This window comes from Triturus cristatus, chromosome 7, assembly GCF_964204655.1.
Source record: "Triturus cristatus chromosome 7, aTriCri1.1, whole genome shotgun sequence".
In the NCBI taxonomy this organism is placed as follows: Eukaryota; Metazoa; Chordata; class Amphibia; order Caudata; family Salamandridae; genus Triturus; species Triturus cristatus.
The window spans coordinates 45,334,579-45,360,226 of NC_140590.1; the positions used below are offsets into that span (position 1 = coordinate 45,334,579).

Below are 25,648 nucleotides of genomic sequence, written 5' to 3' on the forward strand. Positions count from 1 at the left end.
AGTTTGTCTGTTCTTCCTTTGTACTTCTCTCCTTTACCTATATTTCCATGCTTGTATTTCCCATCATTTTCTTCCCTTCCTTTGCTTATCTTTCTTCTCCTTGTTCCCTTTCCCCTTGTTTCTTCCTTTTCTCTGCCTTTCTTTCCTTCTTTTCCAACTCTTGTCTTCTCATGCCCTCATCTTGCCCTTTCTCTCACTGCTTGCCTTCTTTTCCCTAGTTCCACTCTTTCTCCGTGTCCCTTCTTTTACTGTGTTTCTTCCCCTTCGTCGCCTGTCTCTCCCGTCCTTGTCTCCTCCCTTATCTCTCTTCTCTCCCATCCTTGTCGCCTCTCTGCGCCCTTTGCTGCCCCTTGGACGGTACAGCGCCCCTTCCTCGGGGCACAAGGAAGTAGCCCCCCACCCGGACCCAGTAGTCCCGGTCCAGATTCGATGGGGGCCGGAGGGGGTCTCCATAGCGACGCGGTGTTCTGTGGTGACGTCATGAGTGGGCGGCGCCCCGCGGCGTGGGCGGCCCGGGAGTGAAATACTAAACGAGAGGAGAAGCGAGGAGGCGCTGGAGCGGCATGAGGATCTGAGCGGGGCCGGCGGAGAGTGCAGAGGAGCCGGGAGCCGAGCCATGAAGACCCCCGGGGAGTCAGGTAAGGTGGCCGGGGCCGCGATCGGGGGGTCCCGGGGCTCTCAGGCGGGCGGAAGACGCGCCACAAAAAAACTCCCAAACTTCCGTGTCCCGGGCGAGTGCACCTCCGCCCCCCTGCAGGCCCGGGAGCGAACAAAAACTTTGTTTCTTCTCGCATCAGATTCCATGCAGGGGGTGTCCTTGGGAGGCAGTGTTGGACCGTAGTGCCGCCTCGGGGTAGCGGCGCCTCTACTCTCAAACAAGAGGGATAAACACCTTTGCAGTCCCCCCCCCCCCTCGTGTGTGTGTGCGCGTATGTTTATATTGAGGGGGGGGGGGGGAATTATCCTCCGCTTTACATAATTCCGCCGGGGGCTTTTTCAGCCTCTCCCTGTCAATACTTGTGCGTCTGTCTGTGTGTTGGGGGGGGGGGGGGGGGTGATGATCTCAGCCGCCCTACTTTAATCCGCCGGAGGGGGGTGAGAAGTTTCCCGGCCCCTCCCCCACCAGCCTGGATCCCCTTTGGCGCCACCTCAGCCCCCGCCCGGAATGCGAGTCTCTGTGTCTGCTTCTGTTAAAACTTGTTTCCTCCTCTAATTAAAGCCGCAGTCTGAAACCCGAGCAGAGGAAGGGCTGTCCCTGCAGGGATTGCCCTACTGCCCGGCCGGGCACTCTGATCGGTCCCGCTGTCACAAGCCTGTGCCCCACAGCCTCGACCCTAGTCACTGCCCCGACCCTCTCTGATCTGTCCCACTGCCATAATAACACAGTTTGAGTCTCATCACAGGGCTGCGAGTGGGTGGACAGACCCCACTCGCTGTCCCAGCGCACTCCGATCTGTCCCACTGCCATAATAACACTGATCCGCCCTACAGCCTCAAAACTGGGCTGCGAGTGGACAGACCCCCCTCGCTGCCCCAGCGTCTGTTCCTACCAAGGCATAGCCTTCCCACTACATTAGCACACTGCCCGGTCCTCTGGGCAGTCCTAACTCACGTCTCATTGCCCTGTCTATCCATTTACTGCCCTCGTCCGGAATGTCCTGCTGCCCGGCACAGCCCTCCTCTGCTGCCCCCTTCTCCTGGCAGTGATTTCCCTTCTGCCTCTGCAGTCTGCCGTTCCCTCTACCCGGCCCAGCCAGCAGTCGCGGAGTTTCCATCTGTGCCGCCCTGGCACACTGGTGCCCGCTGCCCAAGCGGCGTTTACACAGTGCCCCGAGTGTGCACGGCTCTTTCCCAGTCCACTGTCCCAGCACAGTCCCCACTGTCCCAGCCAGCGCCCCTCCCCCGCCGGCCGCCGCTGTGTCTTTAAGTGCTGCCCTCGGCAGTGATGTAATGTTAGTTTTTGAAGCTCGGATTGAATTCCAGCCTTTTAGCTTTTGGCTCTGGGGATTAGTCAGACGGGGTGGTGTGGGGGCTTCTGGGGAGGCGGGGGCTTTGAAGAGGCAGGCCGTTGAACAAAGCAAGGGCTCTGGAAAACAAGAGCCCGGCAGTTCCACAGGGGCACCTGTCGGCGGTACAAGTGCCCTGGCAGTGCCACAGGGGATCTCACGGTGGAACATATGCCCTGGCAATGCCATAGCCTGTGTGGGCGTCTCAGTGCTACTAGTGCCCTGTCCTGCCAATGCCACAGGCTGCAAGGGTTTCTCGTTATAAGTGCCCTGGCAGTGGCACAGGCTGCAGGGGCTTCTCGGTGGTACAAGTGCCCTGGCAGTGCCACAGGGGCATCTCACAGTGTTACATATGCCCTGGCAGTGCCACAGGCTGTGTGGGCGTCTCGGTGCTCCTAGTGCACTGTCCTGGCAGTGCCACAGGCTGCAGGGGCAGCACCATCTCCCCTCCAGAGTGTTGCACAAACTTTAAGATGGCCCCTGGCTCTGAGGGTGCTCCCCACGTCTCACACGGTGCACGAGTCCCTCGCCGCCGCCTGTGCCATCCACTCTCAGCCGACGCTCGTAACGTGTTTCCTCCCCTTGATGTAATCAGACGCCGAGCGAGGGAACATCTGACTCATTGTGTGAACTCCGCCAGTGCCCGCCTGGCTCCATCCCCTGCCGCGAAGTGTGAGTGAGTGGGGGCCCGGCCAGCCCTGGGCCCCAGGTGCTGCGGGGTGACCCAGCCTGCGTGCGTGGGACCCGTGCGGGGCAGAGCGAGTGTGGCGTTCACAGCAGCTCGGGCTGTGGGGGAGCGGTGACAGGCTGCGTGCTTGAGGGGGAGAGACGTGGGATCTCGGAAGACTTGGCCGTGGGCGGATTGTGGAACAGTTTCCCACTCGGAACAAATGTATACGTGGGATGGTCGTGGGGATCGGAGCCAGCGTGACACAACAGAGTGCTGCGGGCGTGAGGCGTGCACGTGGATGAGACAAGTGTCTGTGTGGTGCCAGCTTGCGGCCAACTCTTGAAATGCCCCCCGCACTCCAGCTGCAAGTACACATGCCGGACTCTTGTGTTCCTTATCGGCTGGGGCGCGGGCTCTTCCCTCCCGAGCCTGCCTCGTCGCTCGGCCGAGACCAGCTCACTGTGTCAGACCTCACTTCATAAGTGTCTTGTGCCCTCTTCGCCACGGCCGCCCAGAGCCCGCCAGCGCTACTTCCGTCTAATACTGTGGGAGATCCGTCGGCAGCCACGGGGGCTGATGCTGGGGCTCCGTTAGGGAAGGGCCGGCGGCTAAGATGGTTGTCACTAGTGGTGGCGGAGAGATCTTCGGAGCAAGGGGCAGGCGGGAGGTCAGATGGCACCCTTGGCAGAGCCGGCACTGATCAAAGCAAGGGGCAGGCGGGAGGTCAGATGGCACCCGTGGCTCTGAAATCTTGATGTATCCATGTCACGAAAGGGGCGCTGGCACCTTTGGGCAATGTTGGCATTATATAAAAATGCCAACATAAAACTAATAAACTTGGGGTGGGAGGGCATGTCTGGTGACCACGTGGTGGTTTTCCTGGGGAGGACAGGTCGAGGCCATCTGAGAAGGCTTGTCTATGTTCATCTTGTCCGCGTGGTCCCATCTCTGGGTTACACACACGCCGTCTCCCTCGTGTGCAGCACATTTCATGTATCGGTGGCTTCTGGTGTTGGTGATTCGGGCTGTAGGGTGGGTGTTCTCTTCTGCTCAGCAGGATGCGTTCTTTCAGGCAGTCCTATAGGTTGCTTTTAGTGGCGTTAGTGTCGCCCCGTGGACATGTTGGGTCGCAGCATCAGCATAAGGAGCAGAGTGCGATCGAGATTTGAGTGGGAATAGCTGTGATCGGGCCGGCGTTGTCGATTCTTTTGCTGCTGTCGAATCGGCGCTCACGGGTAAACGGTTGTCCCTGCGCCCCTTGCTTGCTTCCTGCAGCCCGGGGTTCGGCGGCCCTCTAGGTCTCTGGTCCAGCCCCGATACTGAGCCCTCGAGAGAGGCCCGTGGACTCCGTGAGGGCGCCAGCAGCAGTCACTGAAGGTGGGGTGCGGCCACGCACCCGCTCCCAGAGCCTTTGCGCCTGTCCCCCCCCCCCCCCACCCCCCCAAAGAAACTCAACAACAGTTTTCAATAGATTGCGCCGAGTGATGGATCTCACCCGTGTTTTGGTGGATAGAGATGTGTCTATACCTACACCGTAAAGGCAACGCGTTCTAGCCCCCTAAATCTCACCACTCACCTAAAGCGTTAGAAGGTTTTGTTTTTTAGTCCACTTGATGATGATGAAATAAGCTTTATTTCGATAAAAGAATATCTTAAAAGCGTGTACATTTATGACATAAACAAATATATAATAGACTCTGGAGTAGACATAAAACTGTGCTATCACCAGATTTCCAGAACATACAGAAGATAAAAAATACATATAAACAGAATAAATAAGACAATTTCATAAAAAGGGAATACAAACAAGCGATGTGACAAAAGGACTGCTTATGTGTGGACTGCTAGGGCTTTGATCTTATGAGCCAGGACCACCTCAAGAACTTGGATAATGCGCAGACATACAAGGGTCGTGTATCTGATTTAAAAATGCGCAGAGCTATGAGATGGTCTCTTGTGCCCAAATCTCTACACAAAGGTTTGAGCCAATAGGTCCTTGGGATTTTCTATTCAGGACATGCAAATAAAACATGTGCAATTGACTCAACTCGAGTCTCACAGTAAGGACAAAATGATGATGTCTGGAACGGTGGCTTCCAGCGTGTGGTTAATTCGCGCACTGGAAGTGTACGACCCTGAATTTAAAATAAAGGGCCCGAACGAAAGGCTTCTGAATAATATCAAGATAGGGCTCATAGCGCACTTCATCCTTAAGGCTTAGAAACTCAATGGCGGTTCTACCACCAAAAGCGCTGGAAATCCTCTTAGCAGTGACCCAACTCCAGTACAATTTCTTCAATTCAGCTTTCGGGGGTGAGGTTCTATTGACCCAGGCATCTTTGAGACCTAGGTCATAAAGCAAGATTTTAACGTCTTTCAGCCATTTGATTTTGTTCCAACAAGGCATAGACAATATTTAGGTCAGTCCCTCTGCATACTTGGCTAACTCAGGGGTTCGCCAAAGCCGAGCCCATAAAAGAAGGGGGCGGACTTTTGCCATGTCTTTCATCGTGTGGCACCCCAAGTCCATTAACTGAGGTACTACTGGAGTGCTCTTGGGTAATGCCATCAGTTCCTTATAGAAACTGCAATCAGACTTAGCAAGTTCGTCAATGTTATTCAGGCCCCATAATTCGGCGCCATAAAGTGCCGAGCTCACACCTTTTGCTTTGTATATCTCTAGGGCTGGGGCTATTGGTCTAGACGTGGATGAACGATGTTCCCTGAGGAGGGCGCCAGTAACCCTCTTGTGCTTTAAAAGCATCTTTTGTATGTGAGGTGACCATCGCATGGTATCAGAAATACGGATACCCAGGTAATCAAATTCTTTCACCCTTTCAAGGTTAGCCGCATTCAGAATTGGGGGCCGCCCTAGTTTTTTGGGTGGATTCAATATTAGGTATTTCGTTTTGGCGGAATTTATTATAAGGCCTCTACCATTACAAAAAGTTTGGAAGCTGTCAAGAAGAGTTTGAAGGCCCATAGGTGATTTAGATAACAGAAGAGTGTCATCAGCGAACAGGAGAGTTGGAATACGTTCGCCCGCCATGGATGGCGCTTCAGAAGGAACTTTCAGCAGGTGCTCCACTACAACATTCACATAAAGTGAGAAAAGGGTAGGAGCAAGAACACATCCCTGGCGGACACCCCTGTTCACTGGGATTCTCTCTGAATCTGACCCTGTGAGCCTCACCGCACTTGTGCGTAGTTTCCCTCATGAAGTTTTATTAGTAGAGCCAATAGGTAGGGGGGAATCTTCATGTTGGCCAAGACGCCCCACAGAGTAGCTCTAGGAACTAGATCAAAAGCTGTTTTGAGATCTATAAAGGCGAGATAAAGGCTGCCCTTTCCGAGAAGGACAACCTTCCAGTAGATGAGGAGCAGTCTGAAGACTTGTTCTATGGTGCCTGTTCCGACCCTGAAGCCTGCCTGATAGTCTGAAAGGATGTTATTTTCTTTCACCCAGGATAGGATCCTCTCCAGAATCACCTTCCCGGCAACCTTTTGGGTTGAGTCAATCAGACTAATTGGGCGATAGTTGGCTGGGTCGTCCCTAGCACCCTTCTTAAAAATCGGGACAACCTCAGCCCCCTTCCAGGATCCAGGGACTGAAGCACCATTAGCGATGGCATTAATTAGGGTGGAGAGGAGCTTCCCCCATCTGGATGGATCTAATCTAAGGACGTCACCAGGGATACTGTCCGGGCCTGCTGCTTTCTGGGGGACGATAGACTTGATACCATTGAGCACTTCCCTTTCGGTAAAAGGGTCAGTGTTCAATGTACCCGTGGAGGCAGAAGCCTCTTTGGGAAAAAGGTCTCCCTCACTCTCGGGCGGGGAGGAGTAAAGTTTGGAAAAATGTTCAAACCAGACCCCACTAGTGATGTTACATGTCATAAGTTCGTGGGCTGGTCTGTTCTTGGTCCTGATAATACTCCAGAAAGGACCTGAATCACGTTTTGAGGAAGCCTCCCTTAATGCCTGCCAATACTGTTCCTCCCAGTCCTTTTTAGCATTAAACACACAGATCCTATACTCCTTCCTGGCTAGCTGGATCATTGGCGTGGACCTACTTTTGAGGGCCATGATTAGGGCGGATTTCTTCCGCCTGCAGTTTTGTGTGTACCAGCCATCCGTGGGCTTATGCTTGTCCCCCCCCCCCCCCCCCCCCCCCGATGGCCCGCCTTTACCATATACTCGAAATAAATTCCCCTGGTCTTTATTAATACCTTGAAAAACGGCTGGAGCCTTGCCATAAGCTGCCTCGTGGATATTAGACGAGGCCAGCTCGACTTGTGCTGCACACAGTATTGCCCCAATCGACTGAACTTTCACTTCGTCAAGCATCACTTTACGCCATTTTAAGCGCCTCTCACAATTTGCGGGGCACACCTCAAGGGTTGGCATAAAGCTAACTATCGGAGGAATCAAAGACCCTTTTACTCCCTCCCATAATGGTTTCATACTTAAGGATAACTGGTTGTGGTCGCTGTCATCAGAGGGAATTATTTCCATGTCCACCACATATAACCAAAGTTTAAAATCAAGGAGTATATAATCTATCCTCGAGGTATGGTTTATCCTATTATAAGTGTGAGCGCCTTGCAGATCTGAAGCTGTTCGGCTGTTTACCGCCCTTAGTCCGAACTCTAGGGACATGGTGTTCATGTGTTTAACTGATTTTGTCCATCTCCTAATGGGGGGCAGTGCCAATATCGGAATGCCTCTTTTGGCATCATCCTCCAATAAATCAGGAGAATCTAATGACGCAAGGGGTTCAAAAGAACAATTAAAGTCTCCTGCTACCAGGACGTGGGATGCGTGATGGCACTTTCGCAGTTCGCCCTCAAGAAGTGTAAGTACAGGTGACAAGGCTCCTCCACTTAAGCCCCTGGCATAGACATTACATATGTCTAGAGACTTCCTTCCCTGAGCTCCCTTGAGTGTAAGCCTTAGAATAGAGAGAAATATTTTGGGTCTGTCTAATGGTGCACCCGAGAGAGATGATGACCCAGATAAGAAGACCGCCCGAGGGGCGTCCTCTCCCAGACGAAGACAGAATGGCCGGCACAAAAAAGGTGGTATAGCCAACCACATGGTGGGGCACTGTGCTCCAAGTCTCCTGGAAGATACAGATGCTATAGGGCTCTATCAGAGAATTCCAATTTGGAAGATCTAATTTGCTAGCAATGCCAGCTACATTCCAACTTAGGACCCTTAGGGGAGGGACGTCTATAACTAAATCCCGTGTTGTAGGAGGAATGGTAGAACTAGGGGTAGCCTGAGGCAAGTTAGGTGTAGGGGGCGATGACAAATTTATATCCTGAAGGTTTAGAATAGACTGTGGTCTATGCTGCTGGGCGTAGAGGCTCAGAGTATTAGGTAAGGGATCCCCAGCTGTTTCAGTAGGAGTTTCTATATCTTCGTTATTTTGATCGCCAGAGGAGGTATAGGTTCCAGCCGCGACAGGGTTTCCATGTCAATAGGAGTCATAGTGGCCGTGAAGTTCACGATTTCTACTAAAAGCAGGAGTGGAATAATCCTTGCCACTGAAAGTACGGACCCCCTTAAGGAGCCCTTCGTAAGCCGAATGGAAAAAAGATTGTGAATGATGGACATACACAGAATCTGAATAGAATTGACTTAAGTCAAGACATCTTATACCATTGGCAACAGAGCCTGATTGCTGGTTACAAATTAACCTTGTAACACGAGGATCCCTGAAATTCATAAGAATGCAGTCACCAGACGTATTCTTAGGTCTATTTCCGACCCAGGAGACCCTTCTAACATGGAGGACATGGCCATCCAGATGCCTAGGAAGCGGCTTGTTGGTGTTAAGCCAATGTGTTGTTTTGTTTTTTAATTCAATATAGGATTCAAGCTTGCCAGCTTTGAGCTGAGGTACTCCAGTTAAAACAACAACAAAGGGTAGGCACTCTGGTGGCAAATTAATATGGGGTAGATTTAGCTGGGTGCAGGTGACTTTATCGTTCAGTTGATCTTGTGCAGGTTCCTTACTAGGTGATTTAGAGAGACTCTGGGTGGATTCTATCTCGGGTCCTAGTGCATCGGGATTTCCATGACTTATAGCTGGACCAGGGGCTAACTTTTTTCCGTGGTTTTTCTGCCCAGGTTGAGCCTAGGTACTAAGGGTTTGGGTCCTGGTACATTGGCTCCATTCTTAGGCCCTGAAGTTGGGGCAGTATTTGGGTGAAGCAAGGCAGCATTGGAAATAGGCTCGTTTTGGGTATTAGGAAGGGGGTCGGCAATGACAGGATTATCGTGGCCAATCTTCGAATGCAACTTAATTAATGATTTAAGAGAAAAGAAATTGTCTAGAGAGGCCTGCTCAAATCTCTCAAGCCTCTCAGACAGTGTCTTCACACTTTCAATCAGAGGAAGTGTAAAAGATCTAATGAGTAGTTCGAGTTGGCCAACAAGGAAAGATTGAAACTCAGGGCCATATGGACGAAAATTAGGGGAAAGCTGCTCTACAGGGGTTTGGGGGATCGGGTTATTTGGGTGCACAGAGGATGATTGTATCCTCTGTTGTTGAGCTGTCGATATCGCTATGCGACCCACTTTCCTGTTATTGGAATTGCACGGTTTGGTTTTACATTTCTTTGGTGCTTTCGCATGGTCTCCCTTTTGGCCACTACCCATTCTTTTCCTTTTGTTTGGAGCAGTTTTAGGTCCTGCAATGTTAGTTGGCTCAGGGGAGACTGGGATTTGAAGGGAGGGAATTTTGTCAATAGTAGTCTCAGAAGCTGCTGTTGGGATAGCCAGTTGTGGTGAGTACGACAAGTCTAGCTGTGTTGAGGGCCCATGACCCATAGAGCTATCTGGATTTGTATGCAAGCTAGTCGCCGTTCTTTGTTTTGACCCCAAAGTAGTACTATTTGTTTGGTTACTTTCTGTAACAGGGGAAACAGCCATTGCTATTTTGCCCAATGAGGAGCGTTTACTATTAAGCTGATCAAGAGAGAGTCGGCGTTCTGTAATAGCTATTTCCTTTTCGAGGACAGACCAGGCACGTATGATGAAATGATCTATGGTGCCACTAACTCTTCCCCCGCCTGACCCACCTCCCTTTCCCGAGCGCGTAGACATTGCCATGTGCTCAGTTTCAGAGAACAAAACAAATCATGTAATACAATGGACTGAACACTGTTAGCAAAACACCCAGAATTAGTCCTCTGAGAAGTGACTTACAGGACACTTAGCGAAGTGCAACAGTACAGTGGGACCAAGTGGAATGGCCCGGCCCCGGACGGCCACAGACGGCCCTGCCCTTGTCCCGGGCTTAGCCCGGCGCAGCCCGCGCGCTGTCCCGCGACGCGGGAGAGTGGCAGTGATTTATAGCGCCTCCAGGCGCGTAGATGGCGTTTTCGGGTCCCGTCCTCAGACCGCTAGGGAGCCTGGGGACTGGAGTCCCTCCGCACTGCGGCCGCGGTGGTTTGCGGTGCGGCGGCGGGAGGGAAGGCAAAGAGGAGCTGTTTCGCCCAGGTCGGCAGCGCAGGAATATCAGGCAAGTTCAATGGCCAGGATTTGGAGCTCAATGTCAATTTGGTTTGGTCCCCCGCTCCCCCGGAGAGAGGCAGTGATTTATAGCGCCTCCAGGCGCGTAGATGGTGTTTCCGAGTCCCGTCCTCAGACCGCTAGGGAGCCTGGGGAATGGAGTCCCTCCGCACTGCGGCCGCGGTGGTTTGCGGTGCGGCGGCGGGAGGGAAGGCAAAGAGGAGCTGTTTCGCCCAGGTCGGCAGCGCCGGAATATCAGGCAAGTTCAATGGCCAGGATTAGGAGCTCAATTTCAATTTGGTTTGATCCCCCCTTTAATTTGGTTTGGTCCCCCCAAGTCCACTTTATACAAAAGCATTGGCAAAGCTCTCGTCTTTATAAGGGTTGACTTTGCCTTAGATCATCTGTTGAGTATTACGCTGTGTTTCTTTTTTTTTATATCAATTCTTCAGGAGAAAAAGCAAAGGCATCTTATGGTATCTCAACATTGTACATTGATTTCATATTTTTAATCTCTATAAGTGTTGTGGTTTACTTCTTCAAACACTTTCAGCCAAATTGAAGTTTCTGAATGTTAAGGGAAACGCTTGATGAGGCCTAATTTACTTCCCACAGGATTCACCCATTTGATTCTCTGTAGTAGCCCAGAGAGCTGATTTTTGGGACTCATAAGTGTCAAGCTAAGTACACCTTCTGCCTCCGATGTCAGTGGAGTGCTGCAGATGGCCATTCCTCCATTAACATATAATCCTTTGTGCAACTAAAGTTATGATTCATGCAACTTGTGGAATGCAGGACATAAAACACAAGCATTGGCATAGCCAATAGGTCCCGCCTTTGGGACCTTAAGTGTTTAGCCATGCAATAGTTGCATAACTAAATACTTATAAGGTCCCAAAAGCGAGACCTATTGGCTATGCCAAGCGGCCGTGCGGCCGCGAAAGTGATCGTGATCACGATCAAACATCAAAGCGGCCGCGAAAGTGAAAGTAATCGCGGCAAGCGCGGCGTGCGCGCCCACGCACTGTAGCTCTAGGCTGGCCTGGTAGCACTTTTTGGAGCCCTCTCAATAAGTCTTGCCAGACCAGCGCATGTGCTGGGTCAGGCGAGACCTAAAAAACCATTAAAGTTTGCTCTTCAGCCATACCGCAGCAAACATATCCTTGAATTTTTACAGGCAAGCTAGGATGGGTGGGGAGCAACACAAGTTTGGGAGGTTTATATGAACGATGGACTAGCATACAAGAGAGAGAGGTAGAAAACATTTCCTCATGGAGTGCGGAATGAAAAAAGAGGAAAGTTGTTCCCTCAATGTGAACTGTAGAAAGATGCAAGTCAACCTATCAAAAGCATCTGAAGAGGCTATGTTCCTAGGGAGGACAAACACAAGAGAAGGAAGGCCAGGTAAATTAGTGCCAATAAAGCTAAGCAATAGGCTGGCTATAAGACCATTGCAAATTGACTAAGAACTCCCCTTCACATGAGGGCTACCAACTCGGTCCATGAAATCAGGAAGAAACTGGTGGCTCTCCTCATAGACCCCAGCCAGAGCACCCCCGCCCCCCTTCGTACCAGTGCCAGGATACCCTCCTGAATGAAATGTGCGCTTTAAATGTATCCTTGCAATAATTGAACATGTTGCATTAAGGCCTCGTAATGTGGCAGAGCTGGCATTGAAATGGTCAATCACACATAAACTCACTGTGGCTGTCTCTAGTATGTCTGTTTTACAGTTTATGACTCTGGGGCAAGGTTGATTAATAATTTGTACTGGTGCAAAGCTTTGCAGAGTTCAAAGTCGATCAGGTTAGTGCTACCCTGAGTGACTTTATGCCCCTGCTGGATAAGCTTGCGATATGCATTCCCTTGATTTTTGCTCATCTTTATATTTACTGCCTCTCCTAGGCACTATAAATAATATATTAATATTGCCCAATTTAGTAACCGCCGAAGGATGAAACTTAGCTTTGCCTGAGTGAACTTGTTTCCTGCAGGTACTGCCTAGTGGCGACAGCCTCCTTCAGACAACAGAGCCTCCCTGCCTCCTTCGGACCGCAGAGCCTCCCTGCCTCCTTCGGACCGCAGAGCCTCCCTGCCTCCTGCAGACGGCAGAGCCTCCCTGCCTCCTTCGGACCCCGCAGAGCCTCCCTGCCTCCTTCAGAGCCTCCCTGCCTCCTGCGGACCGCAGAGCCTCCCTTCCTCCTTCAGAGCCTCCCTGCCTCCTTCGGACCGCAGAGCCTCCCTGCCTCCTGCAGACGGCAGAGCCTCCCTGCCTCCTTCAGAGCCTCCCTGCCTCCTGCGGACCGCAGAGCCTCCTTTGGACGGCAGAGCCTCCCTGCCTCCTGCGGACCGCAGAGCCTCCCTGCCCCTGTACGAGTTCAGGGCTTGATCCATGATGGGTTTGGGTCCTTTCCTTTTCTGCGGCTCCAGCTGCCCTCCTCTCCTCCCGCATGGGCAGTGCCACTGGAATTGTGCAGCGGCAAATGATGTGGCAGGGTTGCCTAAATTATATAGAAAGAAAAAAATAATTAGGCATGGATATATGGCCCATTTGGGATAGTATTTATCGTGTTAGATAAAGTATTTTTATATTGAATTTTTGTATATTGTTTCACAGCCCTGAAGAAGCCTGAAAGGGTGAAACGCGTTGGCTGTTTTGCTGCTATACATACAAAACAAATAAAAAAGACTAAGAACATTTCCGGCTACAGAAATCATTTATTCTGTCATCGTCTGTGATGAATGAAAGAGATTAACTCTTTGGTCTTTATAGCATTGCCTCTCCCTTCTTTCTGCAACAGCTGAGACCCTTTGCCTGTTCCCAGATGCTTCTCATGCCCATGGGGTATTCTTCAAGGGCCCAACAATGTCCTCCTCTGCCCCCTTCTTACGAGCCCCACATGTATTTGGGTACAGAGCCACAGCCTGCAGTGTCTCCTTCCTGACCTCATGGCATACTCCAGGCCCAAGGTTTGCCACCCTCCTGTGTGCGTGAAGCCAGTCTCTTTCCACCTGCCCCTGGGCACATCTGAGCCAGATCCAACGTGGTGGCTGCGAGAAGACCCCTTCTCGCACAATCGCGTTCAACGCTGGTCTCCGAGGGAGTGACCTTGGGCAGGCTTTGGGGCGGCCTTTGTCTCCTGCGGAATTAAGGATGTCTGACTGCCTCTTGTTGGTGAGGCGGACTATAAAGTACATTCGGTGCTTCAGTACCGGCCGGTGCGCTCCTGACCCGGGTGTATTGCCGACCCGTGGCTGGGATCAAACTGGAAGGAAGGGCAGGCCTAAATGCAAGAAGGCGGCCGCCGCCCAGCTCCTGTGCCGCACGCATCAGCGCCCCTCGGGCCCATCCTTCCTTCTGCTCACCCAATCCAAAGTTCACATCCCCGGCTTGTTTCACCCTTCCAGGAATGCACACATGCTCCGTTCGTGCATTCCTGCCATGGCTCCATGTCCGGGGAGAGCGGGAGGCGGCTGACGGCCTGCCTCCGAGCCCCCAGGCTACAGATGCGCACAGCAGTCTCCCCAGGGCCCGGGAAACAAACAAGCCCCCTCCCCGGGTGAGTGAGTGCAGAGGAGGGCAGTGCCAGCCGACACGAAGCGTGCCCGGCCGCAGGTGGATTGCGACCCGGGCGCCACCATCAGCCTTGCCCCCTTCTTGGAGCTCCTCCCCCGGCTCCTGTGATAGAGTGAGGGGTTTTACTCTTCGCGGGCAGCGTAGTCTCTCCCAGCGCTCTTTGCTCATTGTGGGGCCTCCCGGCCTCCAGCAGGCAGTCGCTGAATGAACCCTCTTCCATGCCCAAAGCTCCCTAGATTCTGGACACTTGATAACGCCCCTCAGGGACCATGGGGTCTCGCTCCCCGAAATACTCGCCAGCTCAGTCGGCGGGGGTCTTCTTGCTTCAGAGTTTCCTCAAGACAAAGTCCCCGTAACTTGTACGCAGACAGAGGGATGCCGATGCCTCCGTGATGATTCTTGTCTCACGCTTTTGGCACACAATTGATCCCCTTGCTTCTCTGCAGCCAAAACGTACCCCAAGCCCTTAGGCTCCCCTCGGAAAGTCGGGTGCTGAACAAAACTGCTAATGTTGGACCTGTGTCGGCTGTTAACACGGGTGCACTGTGCGGCAGCAATGTTTGCTGGAACAGGAAGGCTGACGAAGTTATGCGGCAGAAGGATGGTTCGGTCCAGTCAGACAGCCGAGTTCCATCCGAGCACTACCATCCAGACCCTCTCGCCTTCAACACGAACCAGGGGTTTCAATCTTTCAAGGGGAATGACTCTTCTTCCTGTGCTGCCCTCGACCTAGCAGGCCAAGAAGAGACTGTTCAATTGCAAGAGCTTAGCGGACATGTCCTTGTGTCTTTTCCAGTCATGTCACCTAATGGGGTGTGTGGCCCCCTCTCCTCGAAGCCATCCGCGCCTCTCTCCATATCCCAAGAACTCTTGGTAGCCGCAGAGCAGGGCCTGCCTTCTGGACGTGATAGTGCATCTGCCCACACAGTTTTTTTCTATTAAGAAAATACCCAGTGAACTCTAACCCCTTCTGCGTTTTTAGAACTGAAGCTACTCTTTCCCCTTCAGAAGTTCTAGATGCCGACTCTGGTGCTAGGCAGCAGGCCAGCTCGGCTCTGGGCACGTGCGGGTATCATCCGGATGTGTGTTTTCATGTTCACTTGGGTTCCCATGAGGGGGCAGCATACATGAGCAGTACACAGTGAGGCTTTGGTGGCCTCCATACAGCCTTGTAAGTCCTAACATAACTGCTGGCTTTCTGTTGGCGCCCATAGTTCAACTCGCTGTATGAAGTCCATCCTACACTGCCATAGATGGCTTCTGGTGGGGGCTCCCTAAATGGAGCAAAGTCTGTCTTGTATGGTCTTTGTCTACTTAAGATCTCGGAGCCCCGCCCCCCCTCCACCCCAAACTTCTTTCGCCAACAAAATATGTTTATTTCATTAGAGTTATACTGGACACAGGTCAAGTGGAAGAAAGATTGCCCGCTCTAGGGAAGGGGACTGATGGACAGCTCCTTGAAGGCCTGGTGGTTCGAGGGTATTTTGGACTGTAGGCATCTTGCACTTGGTGTTCTCGTTCTCTGGGTGTTTAATTAGACTGCTGGCGCCAGGCTAATGCAAGCAGTCCTGCTTCTGGGTTCTAGGACATACTTTTACCTCCTTCAGATAGTTCCTTTGCTAGTCAGTGGGTGATTAAAGGATCAGTCCTCCCTTTGTATAATAACTCTGCGTGACTGGTTCCTGCAGAGCAAGCATTTTCCACCTAGGCTTCTCCTTCGATATCCTGTCTGCTAAAGGTTTGTCCCCGGACGCCAACTCTTTCTCCAAATACTTGTCATTCAGTCCTTGTACTCCAACTTTGTCTTAGATTTACCTCAGGAAAAAGTCGGGGATTTATTTTATTTTTTTTGCCATCAGCGAGTCTGTCAAATCCGGATTTGCTTCCTTCGATAAGGTGTTAGGTGATATTTTCCTTTGCATGATGCTGACCCTCTTTATACCTGTGACGTTCTGCAACATAAAGTCGAATTGCTGATTGCCATTAATTAATACGGCTCTTAAGCGAGCTGTCCAGCCAGTGCCCAAATGCGTGTACACTGTTCTCCAAGTTGATTTCATGGTAGTCTAGACTTGTTCTAAAGGTGGTGTCCCCGGTCCTCTTGTAGCACTCTCCTTCCTCGAAGGAGGATGTGAAACAACATGGACGCCTTGGTGTGCTTCATTGGGAGGACCCTGGAGCAGCGTTCTTGTGTTCAGCTTCTCTGTACATTCAGCTGCTCCCGACTTTACCCTTCCATGAGATGCCGCCCAGAGAATATCTTCTCTATTGATGTGGACGTCTCCCAGGCAGAGGTTTAGGGCATCTCTGAAGTCCACGTTTAAAAGCATTAGTAATCTCTCGATGATTCCTTTTGAGTCAATGACAAGCGGAGTTATGAAACATGTTTGTTCTGTTCCCGAATCTGCCTTCTCTTGCTGTTTCTGGTTGTCTTGCTGTGATGCTCCTGCTCAGTAATCCCAGCATTTTCCTGTCTTCCCCTCTGCCGTTGGTTACAACTATAGCAATAGTGAGTCCCCTTTTCTCTTAAAGTCAACATCTGGTAAGTGCAAGGGACTGTGACTTGCAAGATCTGCATCAATTTGCTCATAGAAAACGTTTATGCATTGCTTTGAGCTGTCCTTTTTAGGTCTTTCCGAGGCAGCGCATGCTCTGTGTCTTCGAGACATGTGATCTTCAGTCTACAGGCTTAGAGCCCACCTGCAACTTTTAGACCAGGCCTCCAACTTTTGATTGGCTTTTGTCAGTGTATTTTTCCTCTAATTGGGTAATACTTGCTAAGTCCCGCCTTCTTCGCAGAAGTTAACTCCCATGGAGTATCGCCCCCAGGACTTGTGGGCTTCTTCTTTTTACTATTTTACTGTCTGCTCAGGAATTACATTTTTTTTATATAGTCTGAACAGCTGTTAACGCAGCACGGCGCCTGATTCACGGCCACCGTACTTCCTCTGCTCTCTGCTGACCCTCCTCGCTCTCCTCCCCCTGCCCTCGCCGGCTCCACCGGTACTGCCCCTCGCTCCCTGCCCTCGCCGGCTCCACCGGTACTGCCCCTCGCTCCCTCCCCCCTGCCCTCGCCGGCTCCACCGGTACTGCCCCTGGCTCCCCCTCCTCCTCCCTTCTGCTCGTCCGGCTCTTTTCTCCCCTACAGCCCGTACGGCGCAGCTGGTTCCCCTTCCCTTGTTCTTTCTGCCTCTCGTCTGTGTTAAGGTTCTCCTGCTACCATCCTTTCTCCCAGCCCTGAAGCTCACTACCCTCCCCTTTGTTGTCCGTGGCACCTCACGGTTTAAGTTCTAGTTAATTGGCTGTCACAAAAAATTCGAGTTTATCTTTATGTGCTGTGTAGCCACCACATTAAAAGTGAAATGCTACGTTTGAAAGGTAACTTTCAAGTAATCTGCTTGAAATGAAATGTTTGTGGCTGTGATCTTTACAGGTCTGTCAACTAACTCCCATGTGAGTTGTCCACCTTCTGAATCTACGTTTCATTTAGTATAGTGCTTTGTGTGTTGACGCCACATTATGCAGTGGCTTGCGGGGTTCTATTCAGCGTGCCTTCCTCTTGTCGCACTTTTACTGTGTGGGCTCATGTCTGGTCCAAACGGTGGCCCCAATGGGATCCTTGGGGTGGAAGCCGATCGACTCCTGGGGACGACCCATGGCCATGCGGTGACCCCGCACTAGGTTATTAGTCCGTTACATTTCTGATGCTTAGTGGGTTATGTATCAAAGGGATAATGCGTACATGGTTGATTGCGTATAGCGTGGTGTGGGTCCAGCACAGCTGTTCCTATTGAGTTTGCCCTTAAAACTATGCCCTTGTAGCATTAAGCCTTGACCAGCAGAGTCAGGCGTCTATTTGTAAATAGGATGACCAGACATCCTGGATTTTCCAGGACAGGTCTGGTTTTTGGGGCTTTGTCCCAGGCACATTTTAATACATTAAAACATGCCCCGTTTAAAAAATATTTTTTTTACTAGGTACTCTTAAATACTGCATCATTATGAGTCGACCCGGTGCATCAGTAGAGTTAACTTATAATTCTTGTGATTAAGTAAGAGAGTCTCGGTGGAAATGTGAGCGTGCATGTTTTAGCTAATGCTCATGTTTCCACAATCGGTGTAGGCAGAAGTGAACCCTGCAGATGCAGACTCGCCTGATTACGGAACACAGCAGTATTTAACTGGAGCATAGATGGACTCTCAGCCAAAATCCAGGCTCCGCAGCCTCTCCCTGTACTTCGTCACAGCATGGGTGATAGGGGAGGGGGAATTATTTAACCCTAAAACAATGTATTTTTGTGGCTTTAAGCTTAAGCATGCGTTTCACAATCTATATAGCTATTCTTATACAAGCATTTGCAATGCAATAAGTCTCGCATTACTGAAAGTTTGAGCTATCTGCGTTGCATTATTAGCAATGCCAATAGCTGAAAGTTTCAGCAAAGCAAGATCATTGCAAATGCTTTTGAGACTGTTGCCTTGTCTTGCGGAGAGAGTGAGGGAGAGAGAGAGAGAGGAAGCATGAGAGGGAGGGGGGAGAGAGAGAGAGGAAGCCTGAGAGGGAGGGGGAGAGAGAAAGGAAGAGGGATAGAGGGAAAGAGGGAGAGGAAGAGGGGAGAGGGAGGGAGAGAGAAACAGGCAGGGGGACAAAGAGAAGTTGGGAAGGGAGAAGTGAGAGCGGAAGAGGGGGAGAGGTAGCGAGGGAGGGAGAGGGAAAAGAGGGGGGGGGGAGATAGAGAGAGACCGGGAGAGAGGAAGGAAGGGGGAGAAACAGGGGGGGGGGGAGAGAGATCACTGTATACCATTACCAGGACTGTAAGGGAGGTTTGGGTTAACATTGGATTCAAAGCTCCTTATGCTTTTAGAGTTGGAGACTCAAGTTCCTTGAATGAAGTTTTTATAAAAGCCTGTGCACGAGGAAGTACCGCTGACAGCAGCGCAGCAGTTTGTTTTATAGAGATCCTTAACAATAAATCTCCAGTTGTATCTTGTTTCAGAGGATCATCATCAGAACTCACCGGAATTTGTACTTTAGTCAAGATAAGGAATGTATTAGCAGCAAACGTCTTCAATATCTAACTAGGCAACCTGTGCAACTCTTCCCTGGCACATTCAGTATGTTTTCCGTTCCACCGATGCTAAATGAGCGCATAAAATAAGGATATCGTTGCTGGCCCACAAACACTGAACATTTAGCTAAACAGGTTAAGCTCCCCCTACACAAATTTTTATAGCATATGTGTAAAGCACCGTAATTCCAAGGAGATAGCTTTGTGGATTATTATCCGTGCTGCACAGATCTCTCTTTGACTTAAAAACTGATCCCAGCAGGGCCAACTCAGATTTGAACTCTTTCGAAGTTGCTAAATAGAGTGCCGTTGATGACGTTAATAAAGACAGCTATTATTTACAGCGCTGGGCAGCACAAGGCTGTAGCTGTGAGCCCTACATGTGTTATTGTCACCTTTCATTCCGGTTCCACGAAAGGCAAGTGCTGGCAGCCCAGAGCCTCAAGTGCGGCGCAAGGCATGAAATAAGGGGGACAGATGTCTGAAAGCGTGACTGGGCACACGAACGATGCACCCTTTCAGACGCCACTGTGCTCGTGAAGGTGCTTTGACATTTGTCCAAGTTTTATCTCGCGGTGAATTTTGTTACATAAAATATGCGGTTGTGTCCAGGATCACAGTACATGGCTAATGGTGAGCTGTGATTAGAGGCCCGATACTCCTTCTCATCTCTGCTGAAGACGTTATCAGACATTAACTGCAGCCGAAAGATCATTGAGTGCTTTGCTGCGAATTGTCCCATATGGTCGAATCCCAACATTCAGGACTTCCGAACCGAGGGCGGTTGTAGAATTTTTCTTCATAGAAATCAGGGGAGTGGAGTATGCGCTAAACTCAGGACTTTGCACCCCATACTCAAGAGAACCCAGCCCAAAAATCGAGCCTCTGCTGAAAACCGTGACTTGAAGAAACGGTTCACAACCTCTCTTTCCTTTAGTTGCTTCCCTGTGAAATGGATTCAAAAAAGAACAATCCCGCGAGTGGTGTGCGCGCGCCACAGCGAGACATGTGGTTTCCATTATCGCGCCCGTGTCTGGGCACGATAATTGAAACCACATGGCAGCGGTGCGGGTAACCGACACCAATAGGCCATGGGCCGAGCAGTGTGCCTGCCTTTGGCCAATTGCGTGCTATCTTTGACAAAAAGACGCACGCAAAGGCCAATAGCGTGGGCCAAAAGGAAAAGCACACGCACGAGCGTGTGCAATTCCTAGGTCCGTTTTGAAACCCCCTACAAGAGGTCTCTCGCTGCGCACTGCAACGCTAGGTGCGAGACCTAACAAAAAAGTGTCCTGAATGTTCTTTTTTTGTTATGTGTAGGGAAATTAAAATAATTCAAATTTCTGATATACTTGCATCTCAACACCACTGACTCTCCACAGAAACATATGTTTGCTTATCCAGTTCACAGGTATGTCACTGACATACCACATATTTCCACTACACAACTTCACACCACACAATTCCAATTCACCACATCCCTCCATTGCACTCCACTAACCCGGTCAACTGTCCCCCACACACCCACTTCCTCTCTCCCCTTCTCCCTGCCACTACCCCCTCTCATCTCGCAATCCCACTGCCCCCTCTCATCCCTCCCTCACACTCCTTATCTCCTCTCTATACTCAAACACTCTTTCTGCTACTGTCTCGAGTTCATTCTCCACTTCCTGCACAAACTACCTATCCCTTTCTGTCTTCCTTTCTATTCTGTGCAGCTCTTACCCCTATTTATTCACCATGCCACATAATTCCACTACCCAAATACAATCCACACCACACAGTTCCATAACTAACCATTCCAATACAACCCACATAATTCCACTGCACTCAAAAACTAAAACACAAGTGTAAAAAATATTGTCATTTACAATGCCAATAGCTCCCTCGCAAATGCTTAATACTTCAGCTGCGGATCATAGGGCACAAGAAGTCTGGAATAGGACCTATTCAAATGAACTTCTTCAATGTACACCCTAACCACGCACTATGAAGAACACTTTTAGCAAGCTGTTCTTTTACACTTTACCAAAATCATTCCATCCAGATTGTTTCTTAGTGAGCCATCAATACTTCTGCAACTTTGTGGCAAGTTGGGCATCACAGTCCTGGTTAAACAGGGTCGTGCTGTGCAGCATTTCCACAAGATGTATTATGAGTATAGAACAGGTGAGGGAGAGTATGCGGCGTTAATGCCAGAGCAGCTCACTTTGGACCTGGGGTTCTGGCCAAGTCACTTATTCTACTGGGACAATTTATTTTAAAAAAACTGTGGTGTAAATAGTATCTTCCTGCCAGTCTCCATTGTCGACTGCACTGTGCAGAACGAAGATCCACATAGATTATCAACTAGCTCGTATTTTAAGAATTGATTAAAGGAGTGCAGTTTTTGTCTCCTGTAAACCAGCCTGTTTTAAATAACAGCTGAAATAAATGAGTCCTAGAGATTTGGCAGCATTTTAACAGCTTGAGTGGAAGTCCTCGATGACGTGTTTTGTGGCGTGTATGTGGTCCTCGGCTTCGATGGAGTGCGATCTTCTACGGGCATCCAGGACATGTTAATGCCTTTCTGTCTATCTCCGTCATAGCGTGCTCTAAATTTTTAACCAAAAATAGACATTTACTTAAAATATTGTTAACCCCCTATAAAAAAATCTTGCAGCAGGTACCATAGAGCTTTTGTGATCGACATTAGATTTCTGACATTTTTCAAGAGAGATAAATGGTAACTGTTGCTCTACAGAGTGGGTCTGCAGTCCCCTGAAGGGCTTGTGTAGATGTGCACGACCTTATATTGGAAATGTTCTACTTATAAATTGTTGAGCTGGGCAGACGCATGTCTCAGAAGGACCTTGGTCACTGACTGGCCATTGGACTCTGAAATGTGCAGACTGGGTTTAGGTCGAGCCTGTGCAGCGTATGCGGTGCTCTGCGAGGCATGCTGTTTTTGAGTAAGGATGCGAAGCTCCACCCACTTTCCACACACATTTTTCATTGGCTTCTGTCATTGTCCTTTGTAAATGACCGCTTCTGATTTGTTAATAGACTTTATAGTCCCTCCTTAGTACTGCCTTGTCATCATTTGTAACCTCCCTTTTACTTTGTTGTTACACGGTATGTCTGCAAGCACTATTTTCTTTAATGAGTTTCTTCTACTGTAGCCACAACATGCTTTCCTGCAACATTCAGCGCGCCATGCACACCTTCACTTTCAAAGCAGCCCGGGACGATGGCTGCAGCTTCTTTGAAATGAAATAGGTCTCGCATTTACTAGAGTTTGAGCTATTGGCATTGTAAATGACAATGCCTTTTATTTATGTGTTAATTATCAAAATAGATAAATAAAAGGCATTGTCATTTAAAATGCCAATAGCTTAAACTCTTGCAAATGCAGACCTATTGCATTGAACATGCTTGTTATATAGGTTGTGCTACTGCTGGTCAAGGAGGTTTTAATTTGAAAATTGTTTTGTGTGGCTTATGCAGCAGCTGAGCTGCCTGTACTGAGATTGACTGACTGACTGACTGACTGACCCCACAGAAAGGCTTTACTTAAAATTGGGGTGCACTATCTGGTTAGCTGCCTCTTTACCTATGTGGATTCTGCAGACAACTCCAGAAGGTGATGCCACAGTGGGTCTGACGGAGTCCTGGGAGTGGGAAAAGGCTAGCCATGAGTTTGTAATCTCATGACACAGATATAAAGTAAGGGGAAATCGGCGAGGACGGTTAGCATCATGAGGAAAAAAGACTTGTAGAAGATCATCGTTTGCCAGGGCTGCAGACATGGTGGTGGAATAATTCAATTCGCCAGACGGGCATTAGTCTTTGTTTTTTTCAGCCCATCAGGGTGGAGAACGAGGGGAGCCCTGCCAACAAGATACAGGAAATGACATGCCCCAATACATGAAGGGTAAGAAACAACAATTGCATCCATGGAGGCCCTTCTGAAGGTGCCAGGCCATCAGAATGAACACACGACATGCCTACGTACTAAAATGGAGGTAATAGCGATGAACGTGATTGGGTGTGGTGTGAGTAAAAGCAAAGCAGCGGTGGATAGTGAAATGTCAATCTACTGGGCATGATTGTGATTCTCAAGGTACAGGCTGAGCTGCCATGACTCACAGTAGCACAGTTGCCAAAGAGAATGCCACGTGGTTCGTAATGCAGCTCTCTGCAAATACATTGTCAAAAAACGAGGTTCTGAAGGTGGTGCCCTTGAAATGGGTCCACACTCCCCAATGAAGGTTTCTGGAGAGGGAGTTGCCCCCCCTCCTCCCCCCAAATATTTGGAAAGGAGATCTAATGGTGTATCTTACCCCTCAGTAGCCCAAATAATTAATTGAGATGCCACAGCTTTACAGGCATTTCATATACTATGGTCATAACATTTTTCATGGTTTTGAACACTGTACTCAACGCTTCTGTCTGCACTTGCCCATTGCATTTGCCTTTGTTTACTGCAGCTCTACACGCTCTGCCTTTGCCCTGCAGGTGGAAAACTAGGCTACAGCTACCATAACGGCGAGGCCTTCAGCATGTAAGGTGTAAAAGCGAGGTAGATGGGTGTCTGCTTTTACTACCTTAAGTGACAAACGGATGCATTAAAAAGCTGTGCTCTACCACGGCCCCTATGCATCGTCAGCCTGATTGTCGTCAGCCTGTAAGATGACAAGTAATATTTTTTTCTGAATTACGTTGTTTGGGTTCTTTGTGGAGTGTAAGGTAGGTGCTTGGACTGCTGTCCAGCTGTTCGATGTGGACTTTATGCTACAGATGTGCCTACTTTGGACCATGAATGCAGATGGAGCTGTGAATATGGGCCCCTAATCTAATCGATTTGTATAGTGCATGGCTTCCCAGAGGCTTCCCAGCGCTGCTTCAAAGCAGCAGGTCAGAAGGTCCCCCTGCTAGGAGCAGAGGGAGGGGACATTAGAGACTAAGAGCTCTCCTGAAGACCAGCTCAGAATCTGACCGACGCAGTTTGAGTGGCAGGGAGTTCAAGAAGTTTGAAGGAGTGACCACCCCATCTGGATCTACGAATTGTGGGTGTCGTAGTGGGAGGAGGTTGTAGACCTTGGAGCTCTGCCAGGGTTATATGGTTTGATCCCTGGTGTTTGATTGTGTGCGTGCGGATGGAACACTCTGGGTTCAGATCCTGGACGATAATAGAGCAGCCAGTGCTAGTCACAGCTGGCACTGCCGTAGCCTCGGTGCCAGTGCGCTTATCGACTAATGTGAGGTGCCCCTCCTGTCTCAGTGAGCCTGTTGCTGCTTGCCGACTTTACATGTTCATTCGTGCTGTGGCCTGGTAGCCTGCACCTTGTACTACTTCAGGTACCCGTGTCAAGGCTTTCAGCTGCCCCTGGCACTACACTCTACCTGCTCATGCAGGAACCTGCTACTGAGTCCCCCAAACGCTCCAACCTGTCTGCACATTCAGCATCCTTCTCTGGGGCTTCCCGCCACCCTGCCTGCATATTCAGGATCCTGACCGGGGCTTCTCGCCACCCTGCCTACATATTCAGGATCCGGGCCGGGGCTTCTTGCCACCCTGCCTGCATATTCAGGATCCGGGCCGGGGCTTCCCACCACCCTGCCTGCATATTCAGGATCCGGGCCGGGGCTTCTCGCCACCCTGCCTACATATTCCGGATCCTGACGGGGCTTCTCGCCACCCTGCCTACATATTCAGGATCCTTCTCGGGGGCTTCTCGCCACCCTGCCTACATATTCAGGATCCTTCTCGGGGGCTTCTCGCCACCCTGCCTACATATTCAGGATCCTTCTCTGGGGCTTCTCGCCACCCTGCCTGCATATTCAGGATCCTTCTCCGGGGCTTCCCGCCACCCTGCCTGCATATTCAGGATCCTTCTCCGGGGCTTCCCGCCACCCTGGCTGCACATTCAGAATCCTGACCGGGGCTTCCTGCCACCCTGCCTGCATTTTCAGGATCCTGACGGGGGCTACCTGCCATCTTGCCTGCATATTCAGGATCCTTCTCAGGGGCTTCCCGCCACCTTGCCTGCATATTCAGGATACTTCTCTGGGGCTTCCTGCCACCCTGCCTGCATATTCAGGATCCTTCTCTGGGGCTTCCTGCCACCCTGCCTGCATTTTCAGGATCCTGACAGGGGCTTCCTGCCACCCTGCCTGCATATTCAGGATCCTTCTCAGGGGCTTCCCGCCACCCTGCCTCCATATTCAGGATCCTGACGGGGGCTTCCCGCCACACTGCCTGCATATTCAGGATCCTTCTCCAGGTCTTCCCGCCACCCTGCCTGCATATTCAGGATCCAGGCCGGGGCTTCTCGCCACCCTGCCTGCATATTCAGGATCCTTCTCCGGGGCTTCCCGCCACCCTGCCTGCATATTCAGGATCCTTCTCCGGTGCTTCCAGCCACCCTGCATGCACACTCAGAATACTGACCGGGGCTTCCAGCCACCCTGCCTGCACATCCTGGACCGTCCTCCTGAGCTCCCGCTTCCGGAAGGCTGTCCCCATGCTCTTCCTAGAAGGGAGTTTCAAGTCTAGGGAAATTCCACTGTCACTCAAACCCTGAACCCTTCAATCCGGTTCTAGACATTCATCCTTCCTTGGAGTGAATGTATCTGGTGATAGGTGCAGAGAGACGCATCTCTGGTCTGTGCTTGTATCTGGTGCATGCTTTGCCTCCTGCAGCGCCTACGGGCTGATGGGAGTTCATCTTCGAGGCGCTTCTGTGGTCCTGGGCAGCCGGACTCGTCGCAGGGCGTGCCCTGAATAGCAGCGTGTATTAATGACCCTCGATGCATGTGGAAG

At 50.6% G+C, this 25,648-nt stretch overlaps 1 protein-coding gene across 1 annotated transcript in view; it reads left to right on the forward strand.

Annotated features, from left to right (window-relative positions):
- The first annotated feature begins 483 nt into the window (after window positions 1-483).
- Window positions 484-25,648, forward strand: part of ERF (ETS2 repressor factor) — a 205,540-nt gene continuing 180,375 nt past the window's right edge. The window contains exon 1 of the mRNA XM_085615587.1: window positions 484-638. Within this exon, the coding sequence (XP_085471713.1) occupies window positions 617-638 (22 nt within the window). The 5' untranslated portion in view covers window positions 484-616. The remainder of the gene's footprint in view (window positions 639-25,648) is intronic.